A 16,381-nucleotide genomic window follows, 5' to 3' on the forward strand; every position below is an offset into this window, starting at 1 on the left:
TCTCGTATAACCGCGGTGGCTGGCACGAGTTTTACCGGCCCTGTCAGCTTTAATTAAATCAAGTTTTCACTTATGGTTTAATGTTTATCACTGCTGAGTTCCCTTAGGGGTGTGGCTGAGCAAGGTGTTGTGGGCTACATTGTGTGCCTGATACCAGCTCCCAAACTGCAATAAGAAAGTTAGGGGCATTCTCACGGGTGTGCGGATACTTGCATGTGTAATTTTAGCTAGAGGTGATGGTAAAATCAGGACTAAGTTTTTGTGCTTCCGGAATGTTTTAAGATTCATTTTAACATCTTCAGTGTTATGTTTTATTTAAACTACAATAGCATATTTAATTTGAGGCTGCATTGGTGAGGGGAATAGATGTGAATATTGAAAGGATGGTTTATTGTATACTAGTGGATAGATGGGGGGAATTATACGTAGATATGTGGTGTATGTTGCATGTATTACATGTCCTTAAGATATCATACATGTTATGGGCGTATCGCATATATACTATTTATGGTATGTACGTTAGGGATTATGTATGTTATTATCTCATGTATAAGCTTAATGTGTGTTATGCCTTTCATATTTTGTATATTTTATAAGTACAATGTATTTTACATGTTTATGGCCCTAATATTTAATATATTATGTTTGTTACATATCTTATGTGTTACGGCCCTCTGTGTGTTGTGTGTGGTAGGTTATATGTTCTTGTATGATATGCACATATAATAGATACACACACATATATATACACACACATATTTGTTATAAATATATGTGGTTCATTGTTTATTCTTTGCATTTTACAGGCTTTGTGTGTGCTACAAATTTTACATGTTTATAAACTCCTTACATTTTATACATTTATACATTTTGCTTGTGTATGTGTTTTATGTATTGTAAGCCCCTTATGTTTCACACATAATACTTTTCGTGTATTTTGTATGTATAGGAGGCCCCTCAATATGTTATATACTTGCGAGCAATATAAATGTACAATATAAAAGAATATATGAATTATGTTGTGAGAAGAAAGTTAGTGAGAAAAATTTTTCAGCTAAAGAGGTTTTAGAATGTTTTGTGTTGATCGAACATCATTCGTGTGGTGCAGTATAATACTTGTAATGTTTGTTTGTTGTTCAGGGAAATTAAAGGGGAACAAATAGTTTACTAAACGTTTGACGTTTGTTGCTGGCTTAGCAGTTTTAGGTCTTTGGCTTTGTTCAAGTGGTGGTGGATCGTAAATTTGTTCGTTTCGTTGTTCGTTCGTTGTTCGTTCGTTGTTTGTTCCAGTGCAAATTTAAAGGCTAACAAATAAAATTTGTTAAACGTTTCAGTCTGGGTTTTCCTGTTTCCGGGGGGTTTGCAGGAGTGTTAGTAACTCAGGACTGAAGGGGGGTAAGGGGGGTTTGACGACGCAAAAAACAGTGGGGGCAACCGAGAACGATCAAAAGTGGAAGGTAACATTATGCTCTTGATATTAAGTAATGTGGTTCTTATGTAATGTCTTTCCAACATGCAGTACATTACGCGCTGCAAGATAAATGTTCAACCGTGTTAGTTAATACCGTGCGCACTCTGAAATGTCAAGTGAAAGGAAAAAAAAAAAAGAACCAACCGCCCCTGTGGAGTGAACGCCCGGCTTGGTGGGTAACGAGTCGTATGATTACCTCCATTAACTTATGTAAGCGTCGATGAAAGTGGGAGGAATAATATAAACCAATGTTCCTGAAGTAGGAGCCAAATGCCAGGAATAATTCACCTTTTAGGTAGCTACCCCCACAATAGAAGTTCCTGACCATCAATAATAATTAGCATTAAGGAATAAAGAGGTAGGTAGGTTCTTACTGCATCGGTTATTTAATTGGTTAGTTAATTGAGTCCTGTTCTATCATTGGTTCTCGAAATTAGAGGTAATTAGTCGATTGCCCAGTACTACTCCGACATTTACACAAAAACATAATATGGTTTATGTCCTGTTTTTAGCTATGTGTATTAGTTCTATGGTTCATATAAATTAATGGTTATAATACATATAATGACCTGAAAAATTACTTAATATAGTTAAAATAAATGAGTGCATATATACATATATGCACTCAGAAAATATTTTAACGCAGAAATTTGGCTTTGGGAGCCAAAAGTGGGAGTTCAACCCTCCTTTTTCTGAGCACAAAGGAGGAATTTAACCTCCGCTTCCGGTTTACAACGCCGGCGTTCTGTTCTGAACTACAAGTGCAAGTTCATTTTATGATGCCGTTTTCTGTTCGGCCAATTATTGGGGTAAAGATAAGGAAAATAAGGAAATAGATTACGGAGGCTAATTGGCCGATAATAATGTAGGGGGGTTCTACAGGTATTCCTCCGATTCAGGTTAGGACAACAATATCTATAGTCAGGGCCCAGAATAGGAGTTGGCTGAGGGGGCGAAAAGTGAGTCCTCGTTGTTTTGAGGTGTGAAGGATGGGGACTGCCAGGAGAATAAGGATAGAGAGGAGAAGTGCTAGTACTCCCCCCAATTTGTTGGGGATGGAGCGTAAAATGGCGTAAGCGAATAGAAAGTATCATTCAGGTTTAATATGAGGGGGTGTAACGAGGGGGTTGGCAGGGGTAAAGTTATCCGGGTCTCCTAGGAGGTTAGGGAGGAAAAGGGCGAGGGAAATCAGAGTAAGAAGGAATAAAGCAAAGCCTAGTAAGTCTTTGTAGGAGAAATATGGGTGGAACGAGATTTTATCCGTGTTAGAGTTAAGTCCTGTGGGGTTGTTAGAGCCCGTTTCATGGAGAAATATAAGGTGAATTATGGTGGCGGCAGCAATGATGAAAGGGAGGAGGAAGTGGAATGTAAAAAATCGGTTAAGAGTAGCGTTGTCAACAGAAAACCCTCCTCAAACCCACTGGACAAGATTGTTGCCGATATAGGGCACAGCTGATATTAAGTTTGTGATTACGGTAGCGCCTCAGAAGGATATTTGTCCTCAGGGCAGGACGTAGCCGACAAAAGCGGTGGCTATGACAAGCAGAAGGAGGATTACGCCTATATTTCAGGTTTTTTTATTTAAATAAGAGCCGTAGTAAAGGCCTCGGGCAATGTGCAGGTAGATAGCAATGAAGAAGAAAGATGCGCCGTTGGCATGCATGCTTCGAATTAATCAGCCGTAATTTACGTTACGGCAAATGTGGGCAACTGAGGAGAATGCGGTGGTGATGTCTGAAGTGTAATGTATTGCTAGGAAGAGACCGGTCAGAATTTGTACTATTAAAGACAGGCCTAGAAGGGAGCCGAAGTTTCATCAGGCAGAGATATTTGAAGGGGTTGGCAGGTCAATGATGGTATCGTTAGCGATGTTAATAAGAGGGGGAGTTTTGCGTAGGCTGGCCATTAATTTGTTCCTGTAGTTGATCTACAACGGTGGTTTTTCAAGCCATTGGTCCTGGTTAAAATCCTGGTGGGAATAATGACTTATTTAATACTGTTATTACTAATTGGGCTGGTTTTGGGACTTGTAGCAGTTGCTTCCAATCCCTCACCTTATTTTGCTGCTTTAGGGCTGGTTGTGGTATCAGGCATGGGTTGTGGTGTTGTGGTTGTTTGTGGGGGTTCATTTTTGTCTTTGGTGTTATTCCTAATTTATTTGGGAGGGATATTAGTAGTTTTTGCTTATTCTGCGGCTTTGGCTGTAGAGCCATATCCGGAGAGTTTTGGGGATTGGTCTGTGGCAATTTATGGTGGGTCTTATGTAGGAGGTGTGGGGGTAGCTTGTCTGTTTTTATGAGGGGGGTGATTTGAAGAGTCTTGAGTACCTGTGGGTGAGTTGTCTAGCTTGTCTGTGTTTCGGGGGGATATGTCAGGAGTTGCGATCATATACTCGCAGGGTGAGTGGATATTGGTTACTGCTGCATGGGTACTTTTGTTAACGTTGTTTGTTGTGTTGGAACTTACACGGGGGTTGGCTCGAGGGGCGTTACGAGTAGTTAGGTTAACATGCATAGTGTAAGAGTTAATGTTAGTAAAAATAACATTAAAAAGGTCTTAATTAGACCTTTTTGGGTATTACTTGTGGCGGTAATTATAGGGAGGTTAAGTGAGGTGATAGATTTTGGTCCTGTTTTTTTAAGTCATATTGAATCAATTGTTTTAAGAGCAATTTTTTGTCCGAAGATGAGGGATAATTTAGGAGAGGCGAGGTGAATAATTAAGGGGTAAAATCCGAGTATGTTGGAGAATGAGTGGGTAGAGCGTTTGGGATTTAAGGATGTTTGTTTGGAGGTAATAAGGGCTATTTCAAGGGCGATTAATAAGCCGGTCAAGGTAACTGTAAGTGCGGCGAGCTTAAGAGTAAGGGGTATGGTTATAACGGGGGATTTGGTTGGAGTTAGGTTAAATGCAATGATTAGCCCTGCAATTACACTTCCTCAGGCGAGTCGTTTAATGGATTTAATTAGTGAGTTATCATTTTCATTAATGGGGGATAAAGAGTTGAACCGGGGGTGATTCATTGTTACATAATAGATTATACGAAAGCTGTAAATGGCGGTGAATGAGGTTGCCAGAAGTGTTAATACGAGGGCTCAGGCGTTGAGGTAGGAAGTGTTGAGTGCTTCGATGATAGGATCTTTGGAGAAAAATCCGGTTAAAAAAGGGGTTCCTATTAAGGCAAGGCTCCCTAATGTGAGGCAAGAAGATGTGAAAGGTATAAGTTGGTGAGTTCCTCCTATTTTGCGGATGTCTTGTTCGTTGTTGAGGCTGTGGATAATGGAGCCAGAGGAGAGGAAAAGTATAGCTTTAAAGAATGCGTGAGTGCAAATATGGAGAAATGCTAGTTGAGGCATATTAAGTCCGATGGCAATTATTATTAGCCCTAATTGACTTGCTGTTGAGAATGCTACGATCTTTTTGATATCGTTTTGTGTGAGGGCGCAAATAGCGTTAAATAAGGTGGTGAGTGCGCCTAAACATAGACAGAGAGTGAGGATAAAGGGGTTGTTTTCTATTAAGGGGGCTAGACGGATTATTAGGAAAATTCCTGCAACAACTATTGTGCTGGAGTGCAGTAGGGCAGAAACGGGTGTGGGGCCTTCTATGGCTGAGGGGAGTCATGGGTGGAGTCCAAATTGGGCGGATTTTCCTGCTGCTGCCAAGATTAACCCTATAAGGGGGATGGTAAAGTCTTTTTCTTGGGGGGAGCTAAAGATGTTTTGTATTTCTCATGAGTTAAGGTTTATAGCAGTTCATGCTATAAATAAAATTAATCCGAGATCGCCGATTCGGTTGTAAAGCACTGCTTGGAGGGCTGCTGTGTTTGCGTCCGCTCGGCCGTACCATCATCCGATTAAAAGGAAGGATATTATTCCTACGCCCTCTCAGCCAATGAATAACTGGAAAATGTTATTAGCGGTTACTAGGATTATTATGGCAATAAGAAATGTGAGGAGGTATAAAGAAAATTTGTTTGCGTAAGGGTCTGAGTGCATATAGTAGGTGGTGAATTCTAGAATTGATCAAGTGATATATAGGGCTACAGAGGTGAAGATAATGGAATATAAGTCAAATTTAAAACTAATGTTGATGTTGAAGTTGGATGTGCATACTCATGATCAGGAGGTGGCGATAGTTTCGGTTCCTTCGTTAAGGAATAAAAAAAGAGGGAGGAGGCTAATGAAAAACCCTGTTTTAATTAGATTTTTAATGAAAGTAGGGGGCCAGTTGATTGGACGGGAGGTGGGGATAAGTGGTCAGACGAGGGGGGTTCAGAGGAGGGCAAGGATAATAATTAGGCTAGATGTTATTGTTAGGTGGGAGTTCACAGCCCTTGCTTGGATTTGCACCAAGATTTTTGATTCCTAAGACCAAGGGATCGTCTGTTATCCTTCAGGGGCGTAAGTAAGCCTTGGGGTTTAACCAAGGGGGCAAAGATTAGCAGTCTTTGTTGCCTTCGGGCCTTTCTTGGTGGATAAGAGGATTTTAACCTTTATTTTTAGAGCCACAGTCTAAGGTCTTGTTTAAACGATATCTACAAAAAGGGGTTCCTAGCAGGAGTTCGGGTTTGAAAGTGAGGAGGAGTAGTGGGACCAGATGTAGAGTTATAAGGAGATGTTCACGAGAGTGAGATGGCTCTAAAAAGATAAGGTGGTTAGTTAGTGAGCCTCGTTGGGTTGTTAAGAAGAGATAAAGTGAATATGCGGCTGTAATAATAGTTCCGGTGCCGGTTAGGGCGATAGTAAAAGGTGATCAATTAAATGTGGAAGAGATAATTGCTAATTCTCCTACAAGGTTGGGTAAGGGGGGTAAGGCAAGATTGGCTAAGCTGGCAATAAATCATCAGATAGTTATTAATGGGAGAATTATTTGCAAACCTCGGGCGAGTGTAAGTTCACGGCTGTGGGTTCGTTCATAATTGGTGTTAGCTAGGCAGAATAAGGCTGAGGAAGTTAAACCGTGGGCGATTATTAAAATTAGTGCCCCAGAATATCCCCAAGGGGATTGAATGAGGATTCCTGCTACTACTAGGCCTATATGGCTTACTGATGAGTATGCGATGAGGCATTTTAGGTCAGTTTGTCGTAGGCAGTTTGAGGCTGTCATAATAATTCCTCATAAAGCGAGGATCATAAATGGATAGGAAAGTTCTTTGGTGAGGGGTTCTAAGGTACTTATTAAGCGCATTATACCATATCCCCCCAATTTTAAGAGTACTGCAGCTAGAACTATGGAGCCTGCGATTGGTGCTTCTACGTGGGCTTTGGGGAGTCAAAGGTGGACACCGTAGAGAGGCATTTTTACTAAAAAGGCCAGGAGGCATCCGGCTCATCATAATTTAGACCCGTATGATAAGAGGTTAGTGGGGCTGTGGTATTGGATTGTTAAGAGAGAGAGGGTTCCAATGTTGTTTTGTAATAATAAAAGGGCAACTAGTAGTGGTAAGGATCCTATGAGTGTGTAAAATAAAAAATATGTGCCTGCGTTTAGGCGTTCTGCTTGGTTTCCCCAACGAGTAATAATAAAAAGAGTAGGGATTAGTGTGGCTTCAAATGCGACATAAAACATAATTAATTCAGTGGCGCTAAAGGCCAAGATTAGAAGAATTTGTAATGTAATAAGTAGGGTGATGTATGTGCGTTGTTGGTTAATGAGGTATGTGGTTGTGTGGCAGAGTCCGGACGATATAAACCCAGCTTGAGCTGGTCCGGGGTGGACCAACTTGAGCCGGGTTTTTTTGGTGTGGCAGAGCTCGGACGGAATCAGTCCAGCTGGGGTTAATCCAGAGGTGGTTAGTCCGAGTTGGGTTAGTTTGGTTGGGTTCAATCCTGTGTGGATTAATCCCGACAAGATCATTAATGGTAGAAGTCAGCAAGAGAGGATTAGTAGGGGGGTGGATAGTGGGTCAGTGGCTAAAGTTGTGTTAAGGGAGGATCATCCAGTTTCTGATGGTCATTTCACTCATTGGAGGGTGGTTAGTGAAATAATAAGGCTGTGGGTTAGAGTTGATGTTTGTATTCATTTGGGAGGGGTGAGTCAGGTTGTGGGGATTAGTATGATTGTAGGGATTAGGATCTTTAACATTGTAAGATATTAAGGGCTTGAAGGCGATCGGTTCCGTGGGTTCGGGAGGTAGCTACAAGAAGGGCAAGCCCTGCGCTTGCTTCACAGGCTGAGAAAGCGAGGAGTAATATTGGCGAGGGGGAAAAATTAATGGAACTTAATTGTAAGGTTCATAATGAGAGAGCCATATACAGGGAAAGTATTATTCCTTCTAGGCAGAGGAGTGCGGATAATAAATGGGTTCGATGGAATGTTAGTCCTATTAGGCCGAGGATAAAGCTTGTTGAAAAGGCGAAATGTGTGGGTGTCATTAGGCAATCGTGGAGTTAAACCACGTTCTTTTGAGCCGAAATCAAATGTTTATACCTACAACTAATTACCTATTCAGCTCATTCGAGGCCGCCTTGGGCTCATTCATACATCAGGCCAAGAGTAAGAAGAATGAGAACTGTTGATGCTCAAATAAGTGTGGAGGTAGGGGATGCCAGTTGGGTGCTTCAAGGGAGGGGTAGTAAAAGTGCGATTTCTAAATCAAAAAGTAAGAAGAGGATGGCCACTAGGAAAAAGCGGAGTGAGAATGGGGATCGGGCTGAACCAAGGGGGTTGAACCCGCATTCATAAGGGGATAATTTTTCCAGGTCTGGGCTTATTTGAGGGATTCAAAATGCTACAATAATTAAGATAAGGGAGAGTGTTAAGGTGATTGTTAGAATAGCGGTAAATAGGTTCATTATCTTTTTTTGGACTTTAACCAAAATCGAATGATTGGAAGTCATTCATACTGTTTGTACTAAAAAGATATGATCCTCATCAATAAATTGAGGCATAAAGGAATAGTCAGACAACATCTACAAAATGTCAGTATCAGGCAGCAGCTTCGAATCCAAAATGGTGTTCGGATGTGAAGTGATGGCGAATTTGTCGTAGAAGGCATACTGTTAGGAATGTAGATCCAATAATTACGTGTAGTCCGTGGAATCCTGTTGCTACAAAAAAAGTAGTTCCATAAACGCCTTCACTAATTGAGAAAGGAGCTTCGTAATATTCTATGGCTTGGAGGAAGGTGAAGAAAAAGCCCAGAATAATTGTTAGGGTGAGGGCATTGGTTGCTTGTTTACGTTTATTTTTTATAATGCTGTGGTGTGCGGAGGTTACTGTTACTCCAGAGGCTAATAAAACGGCTGTGTTGAGGAGGGGGACTTCAAATGGGTCTAAGGGTAGGATCCCCAAGGGTGGTCAGTATTCACCTAGTTCGGGGGTGGGGGTTAGACTGGAGTGATAAAAGGCTCAGAAGAACCCAAGGAAGAAAAATACTTCTGATGCAATAAATAGAATTATTCCGTAGCGTAAACCTTTTTGAACGATAGGTGAGTGGAGGCCTTGAAAAGTCCCTTCTCGAATAATATCACGTCATCATTGGAGTGTTGTTAGTAGAAGGATAATTAGGCTTAGTATTATTAGTGTGGAGGTGTTGAAGTGGAATCAGATGGCTAAGCCAGATGTTATAAGTAAAGCACCAATTGCTCCTGTAAGGGGCCAAGGGCTTGGGTCAACTATGTGGAATGCATGTGTTTGATGGGCCATTATGTGTTTTCTTGTAGGTATAGGGTAAGTAAGAGCACGAAGACATAAGCTTGGAGTATGGCGACAGCTATTTCAAGGAGGGTTAGGGCTAAGAGCAGAATAATTGTTGAGGCGGTGAGTATAATGTTCATGGGAAGTAAAATTATGGCTGCGGAGGAGATAAGGTGTATCAGTAAATGACCGGCTGTTAGGTTAGCGGCGATACGGACGGCGAGGGCGATAGGGCGAATTAAGAGGCTAATAGACTCAATAATAATTAAGGCTGGGATCAAGAGAGTTGGGGTTCCTTCGGGAAGAAGGTGAGCTAATGAATGGCTGGGGTTATGGCGTGCACCTGTGATTACTGTTATTAATCAGGCAGGAACTGCAAGGCTTAAAGTTAGTGATAGCTGAGTAGTAGGGGTAAAGGTGTAGGGGATTAAGCCTGTTGTATTTATTAAAATAAGGAAGGTGATTAAGGATGTGAATATAAGGGCTCATTTATGGGATGAGGTTTTAAGTGGTAAAAAGAGTTGGTGGGTGGTTAAATTAATAAATCAGGTTTGTAGAGTAAGAAGGGGGTTATTTATTCAGCGGGGGGAGTAAGATAAAATAAGAATTGAAGGGAATATAATGGCTAATGCGATTAGGGGGGCACCATACAGTGAGGGGCTTGAAAATTGGTTAAATAAGCCTAATGCCATTGTCAGGTTGCAGAGGGGGTGTCTAAAGTTGTGAAGTTTAGAGAGAGGGGTTCATTAGGAACTTTGTAAGATATTACTTTAGGGAGCATAAGTGTTGTAAAAACTAATCATGTAAATAGTATGATTCCGAGTCAAGGGGACGGGTCTAGTTGGGGCATGTCGCTAGGGGTGGTAGGGAGTCACCAATCTTTAGCTTAAAAGGCTAATGCTATTGCCCTCTTTAGCTTCTTAGCGGGTCTAATCGGAGGAGGTGGAAGATCAGAGTTCAAAGTCTTCTAAGGGGACTACTTCAACTACAATTGGTATAAAGCTGTGGTAGGCCCCACAAATTTCGGAGCATTGTCCATAGTAAACACCAGGTCAGTAAGGGATGAAGGTTATTTGATTTAGTCGGCCTGGGACAGCGTCTACTTTAACCCCAAAGGAGGGCAGGGTTCAAGCGTGAAGGACATCAGCTGCACTGACTAGTATGCGAATTGGGGATTGTAATGGGACGACTATGTGGTAGTCAGATTCTAGTAAACGGAATTGACCTGGAGTGAGTTCTTCTATTGGAGTTATATAGGAGTCAAATTCGAGGTCTTCATAATCCGTATATTCGTATGACCAGTACCATTGATGCCCCACCGTTTTGATAGTGAGGTGGGGGGTATTAATTTCTTCTATAAAGTAAAGAATTCGTAGAGAAGGCAGGGCGATAATAATTAGGATAAGTGAGGGGAGGATAGTTCAAAGAATTTCTATAACCTGGGAGTCTAATAATAATTTGTTTGTTAGTTTTGCAGAGATTACTACTGCGATAATGTAGAGTACTAGGGCGCTGATAAGAAAAACAGTTGTTATGGCGTGGTCGTGAAAGTGAAGTAGTTCTTCTATTGTAGGGGATGTTGCATCTTGAAAGCCTAATTGGAGAGGTCGGGCCATTAAGATATGTAAGAGTTTAACTTACAATTCTGTCTTGACAAGGCAGTGTAATATTTTACTAATATCTTATGAGGAAGAAAATGGCAGAGTGGTGATGTGAGCGGCTTGAAACCGTTTTACGGGGGTTCGATTCCCTCTTTTCTGGTTAAGTGTGTTGTGTCTGGGTATGAACAGGCTCTTCAAATGTATGGTAGGGAGGAGGGCAGCCGTGGATTCATTCTACGTTAGTGGTAGTTATTTCAACAGATAAGACTTCTCGCTTAGAGGCAAATGCTTCTCAGATGATAAAGAGGAACATAATAACGGCGATTAAAGAAATTAAAGAGCCAATTGAGGAGACAGTGTTTCATAGTGTAAAGGCATCCGGGTAATCTGAGTATCGGCGGGGCATCCCGGCTAGCCCTAGGAAATGTTGAGGAAAGAATGTCAGGTTTACGCCTACGAATATTACGCCGAAATGGATTTTGGTTCATGTACTGTGAAGAGTAAATCCGGTGAATAAGGGGAATCAATAAACAAATCCTGCTATAATAGCAAATACAGCGCCTATGGATAAGACGTAATGGAAGTGGGCTACTACGTAGTATGTGTCATGAAGGATAATATCAAGGGAGGAGTTAGCTAGCACAATCCCTGTTAGGCCTCCGACTGTAAATAGGAAAATAAAGCCAAGAGCCCATAATAAGGGAGTGTCTCATTTGATTACACTTCCGTGGAGAGTAGCTAGTCAGCTAAAAACTTTAACCCCGGTGGGGATGGCAATAATTATTGTGGCGGAAGTGAAGTATGCTCGAGTATCCACGTCTATGCCTACTGTAAATATATGGTGTGCTCATACAATAAAACCTAAAAGTCCAATTGCTATTATTGCCCAAATTATGCCTATGTAGCCAAAAGGTTCTTTTTTTGCTGAATAATAAGCTACGATGTGGGAGATTATTCCAAACCCTGGGAGGATTAGAATATAGACCTCGGGGTGGCCGAAGAATCAAAATAAATGTTGGTAAAGGATTGGGTCTCCTCCTCCTGCGGGGTCAAAAAATGTGGTGTTAAGATTACGATCTGTAAGAAGTATGGTGATTGCAGCCGCTAGAACTGGCAGGGAGAGCAAGAGTAGTACGGCAGTGACTAATACTGCTCAAACAAATAAAGGTGTTTGGTATTGTGAGACGGACAGGGGCTTTATGTTGATGGCGGTGGTGATAAAGTTGATCGCCCCCAGAATAGAGGAAACACCAGCTAAGTGGAGGGAGAAGATGGTTAGATCTACTGATGTCCCTGCGTGGGCGAGGTTGGCGGCTAAAGGGGGGTACACTGTTCAGCCCGTCCCTGCTCCTATTTCCACTGCTGAGGAGGCTAGCAGGAGAAGGAAGGATGGAGGAAGGAGTCAGAAGCTCATATTATTTATTCGAGGAAAGGCTATATCTGGGGCCCCAATTATTAAGGGTACTAATCAGTTGCCGAAGCCTCCGATCATAAGGGGTATTACTATAAAAAAGATTATTACGAATGCGTGGGCTGTTACAATTACGTTGTAGATCTGGTCATCACCCAGTAAAGCGCCGGGTTGGCTAAGTTCTGCCCGAATGAGGAGGCTTAGGGCGGTGCCCACCATGCCGGCTCATGCGCCGAATACTAAGTAGAGGGTGCCGATATCTTTGTGATTCGTTGAGAAGAATCAGCGAGGGATTGCCACAGATAGGATGGCTGAGTAAGCGGTGGATTGTAAACCCACATACAGGGGTTTGAGTCCCTTTCTTATCAGGCCCTGAGGTGTACGACATATTAGATTGCAAATCTTGAGTAGCGAATTAACGTTTGCCGGGGCTTTCCCCCGCCTTCGCCTTTTTAAAGGCGGGGGAAAGTAGAAAGATGCTCACTGGTTTGAGCGCTTAGCTGTTAACTAAGAATTTGTAGGATCGAGGCCTACCTTTCTAGATAAGGTTTTAGCTTAATTAAAGTGTCTGTTTTGCATGCAGAAGATGTGAGTTAGTGTCTTGCAGGTCTTAGTAAAGGTTAGGAGATTTTCACTTCTGTTTAGGGCTTTGAAGGCCCTTAGTTTAAATGTTAACTTAAACCTTTATGTCTTAGTATTAGGGCGGCTATAGTAGGGAGTAAGGGTAGAAGTGTAATTGATGAAATAAGTGTGATGCTCAAAGGAAGTGTGGAGTAGGTGGTTTGAAAACGCCAAGGGGCGAGGTTTAGGGTATTATTAGGAGATATTGTAAGTGTTATTGCATATGATAAACGAAGGTAGAAGTAAAGGCTTAAGAGGGTAGATAAGGCTATGATGGTTGCAAGGGGTATTAAATCTTGTTTTGTTAATTCTTGAAGGATTAATCATTTTGGGCCGAAGCCTGTTAGTGGGGGTAGGCCCCCTAGGGATAGTATAATTAGGGGGGTTAGGGCTGTTAAGGTTGGGAATTTGAATCAAGAGGTAGTAAGTGTGTTGATAGAGGTTGAATTGTTAATATTAAATAAGGAGAAGACTGCGGATGTTATTAGGATATATGTTAGTAAGGCGATTAGTGTTAGGGAGGGGGAGTATTGAAGGATTAGTACTATCCATCCGAGGTGGGCAATGGATGAGTAGGCCAGGATTTTTCGGAGTTGGTTTTGGTTTAAACCGCCTCAGCCCCCGATTAGTGTAGAGAGGATTGCTATGGTGGAGAGGATAAATGAGTTTTGTGAGGACATTTGTATTAGTAGGGCGAAGGGGGCAAGTTTTTGTCAAGTTGATAGGATTAGGCCGGTGGTTAAGTCAAGTCCTTGGAGGACTTCAGGCAATCAGGTGTGGAGAGGGGCTAGACCTACTTTTAGTGCGAGTGCTAAGGTAATAAGTGTTAATGGTAAGGGGTGGGAGATTTCGTTAATAGTCCACTGTCCTGTAAACCAGGCATTCATTGAACTGGCAAAAAGAATTACGGCTGCTGCAGTGGCTTGAGTGAGAAAGTATTTGGTTGAGGCTTCTACTGAGCGGGGGTGATGGTGTTGTGCTATTAAAGGGATGATGGCTAGTGTGTTAATCTCTAAGCCTATTCATGCTAGTAATCAGTGGGAACTTATGAATGTGATTGTGGTACCTAGTCCCAGCCCGAGAAGGAGGGTGGAAAGAATGTAGGGGTTCATTGGTGAGGGGAGGGTTGTAACCTACGTTTTTGGGGTATGGGCCCAAGAGCTTGTTTAGCTGACCTTACCGTTAGAAGGTGGTGTAATGAAGCACTGAGAGTTTTGATCTCTTTAGTGGAGGTTCGAATCCTCTTTTTCTAAGGAAATGGGAGGACTTTAACCTCCGTCTATTACTCTATCAAAGTAGTCCTTAATATTCGGGCACAGTTCCTATAATTGTGGCGGGAATCCTGCTATTGCAGTAGGAAGGGATAAGTGTCAGATAATTAGGGCGAGGGTTAGAGGTAAAAAATTTTTCCAGATAAGGTGTATTAATTGGTCGTAACGAAATCGGGGGTATGATGCTCGAATTCACAGGAATATCATAGAGAGAATTATTGTTTTTAATATTAGGCTGGAGGAGGCTAGTAAATTAATAAAGGGGATAAGGGGTTGGCAGGCTCCAAGGAAAAGAATGGTTGATAAGGTATTTATTAGTAGGATGTTGGCGTATTCAGCGAGGAAAAATAGGGCGAATGGACCTCCTGCATATTCAACATTAAACCCGGAGACTAATTCTGATTCGCCCTCTGTTAGGTCGAAAGGTGCTCGGTTTGTTTCAGCTAAGGTTGAGATGTATCATATTGCTGCCAAGGGTCAGGCAGGGATTACTAATCAAACACTTTCTTGTGTTGTATTAAAGGTTTGTAGGGTGAAATTACCGGTGAAGATAATGCATGCTAATAGGATCAGACCAAGGCTAACTTCATATGAAATAGTTTGGGCTACGGCCCGAAGGGCCCCGATTAGTGCGTATTTTGAATTTGATGCTCAGCCTGAGCCGAGAATGGAGTACACAGCCAGGCTGGATAATGCTATAATGAATAGGATACTCAGGTTTAAGTTAACAACAGGATGGGGTATAGGGAGGGGAGCTCATAATGTGAGAGCTAAGGTGAGTGCAAGGATTGGGGTGACTAAGAAGAGGAGGGGTGAAGCAGTAGAGGGGCGGACGGGTTCTTTAATAAAGAGTTTTAGGCCGTCAGCGATTGGTTGTAATAGGCCGTAAGGCCCTACAATGTTGGGTCCTTTTCGAAGTTGCATGTATCCAAGAATTTTGCGTTCAAGTAAAGTTAGAAATGCAACAGCGAGGAGGATTGGTACAATGTAGATTAAGGGGTTGGCGATATGTGTAAGTAATGTATCTATCATAGTTGGGGAGAGGGGTTGAACCTCTGTCGAAAGGGCTTAGGCCTTTTGCATTGTCCGGACTCTGCCACACCAACAATCGTTATTTTCGATCCATAGGTATGCTCTGTTACCTAATTTAGTTGTTTCATTGGGTTAGAGCAGGGCTTATTTAAAACAGGGGCCCTTTCTTCTTGGTCCTTTCGTACAAAAGAAGAACATAGCATAGATAGAAACTGACCTGGATTACTCCGGTCTGAACTCAGATCGCGTAGGACTTTAATCGTTGAACAAACGAACCCTTAATAGCTGCTGCACCATTAGGATGTCCTGATCCAACATCGAGGTCGTAAACCCTCTTGTCGATAGGGACTCTTGAAGAGGATTGCGCTGTTATCCCCGGGGTAACTTGGTTCGTTGATCGGCTTGCCGGATCATATGGCCAAATATTTTGGTGCTTAGAGCTGGTGCTCTTGGCTAAAAGGGTTATTTTATTCTTCACGGGGGGTTTATTTTACCCCGCGGTCGCCCCAACCGAAGACATTCAGGAGAGTTTTGTTTAGTTTGATTCTTTATTAGGAGGTTATTAACACAAATCAGCTGCTTATCTAAAGCTCCACGGGGTCTTCTCGTCTTATGTTAGTATCCCCGCTTCTGCACGGGGAGATCAATTTCATTGACAAAGGAAAGGAGACAGTTAAGCCCTCGTTGTGCCGTTCATACAGGTCTCTATTTAAAAGACAAGTGATTGTGCTACCTTTGCACGGTCAAAATACCGCGGCCGTTGAACATAGTCACAGGGCAGGCGGGACCTCTTATATTTATTATGCAAGAGGCGATGTTTTTGGTAAACAGGCGAGGCTTAGTGGGTTTGCCGAGTTCCTTCTTTTCCTTTTGGTCTTTCCTTGAGGGCACTCCGGTGTAGGGTTAACGGGCTTGTTTTGGTGGGTTTCCTTGTTTTATTGTTTTGCATTCCCCTCTGATTTGGGGGCCGTTAGTTTTCGGTGCGGGTTCGATCCGAGTTACACTTGTGGAAGGAGAGATTTTAGTTCTCTTATTACTCATATTAGCATTGTAGTTTCCAGGGGTGGTGGAATAGCCTGATATAGTTAGGGGTGTAAGAGGTTTTATCGGGATAAGGGGAGTGGTTGTGCTTGAGCTTTAACGCTTTCTTTAAAGGTGGCTGCTTTTAGGCCTACTAAGGCATATGGTTTTATTAGTATGATCTTTAGCCTCCTGAATGAAGTTGTATCTTGTGTCAAAAGGGCTGTACCTCTTTTGACTAACTCTAATTTCTCGTGTAGTCGTGAGTATGTGGTTTAGGGAGGGATTAGGCTGAACTTCTATCCATTTCTCA

At 42.2% G+C, this 16,381-nt stretch overlaps 2 protein-coding genes across 2 annotated transcripts; one reads left to right on the top strand and one right to left on the bottom strand.

Moving 5' to 3' along the window:
• The first annotated feature begins 257 nt into the window (after positions 1–257).
• Positions 258–14,968, top strand: LOC144011369 (NADH-ubiquinone oxidoreductase chain 6-like). Its single transcript, XM_077511590.1, is given in 1 exon segment — positions 258–14,968. A coding segment is annotated over 1 exon segment (540 nt). The 5' UTR covers positions 258–3,452; the 3' UTR covers positions 3,993–14,968.
• Positions 8,337–9,804, bottom strand: LOC144011356 (ATP synthase F(0) complex subunit a-like). Its single transcript, XM_077511580.1, is given in 1 exon segment — positions 8,337–9,804. A coding segment is annotated over 1 exon segment (684 nt). The 3' UTR covers positions 8,337–9,120.
• Positions 14,969–16,381: the final 1,413 nt, after the last annotated feature.

This window comes from Festucalex cinctus, unplaced genomic scaffold, assembly GCF_051991245.1.
Source record: "Festucalex cinctus isolate MCC-2025b unplaced genomic scaffold, RoL_Fcin_1.0 HiC_scaffold_97, whole genome shotgun sequence".
Lineage (NCBI taxonomy): Eukaryota > Metazoa > Chordata > Actinopteri > Syngnathiformes > Syngnathidae > Festucalex > Festucalex cinctus.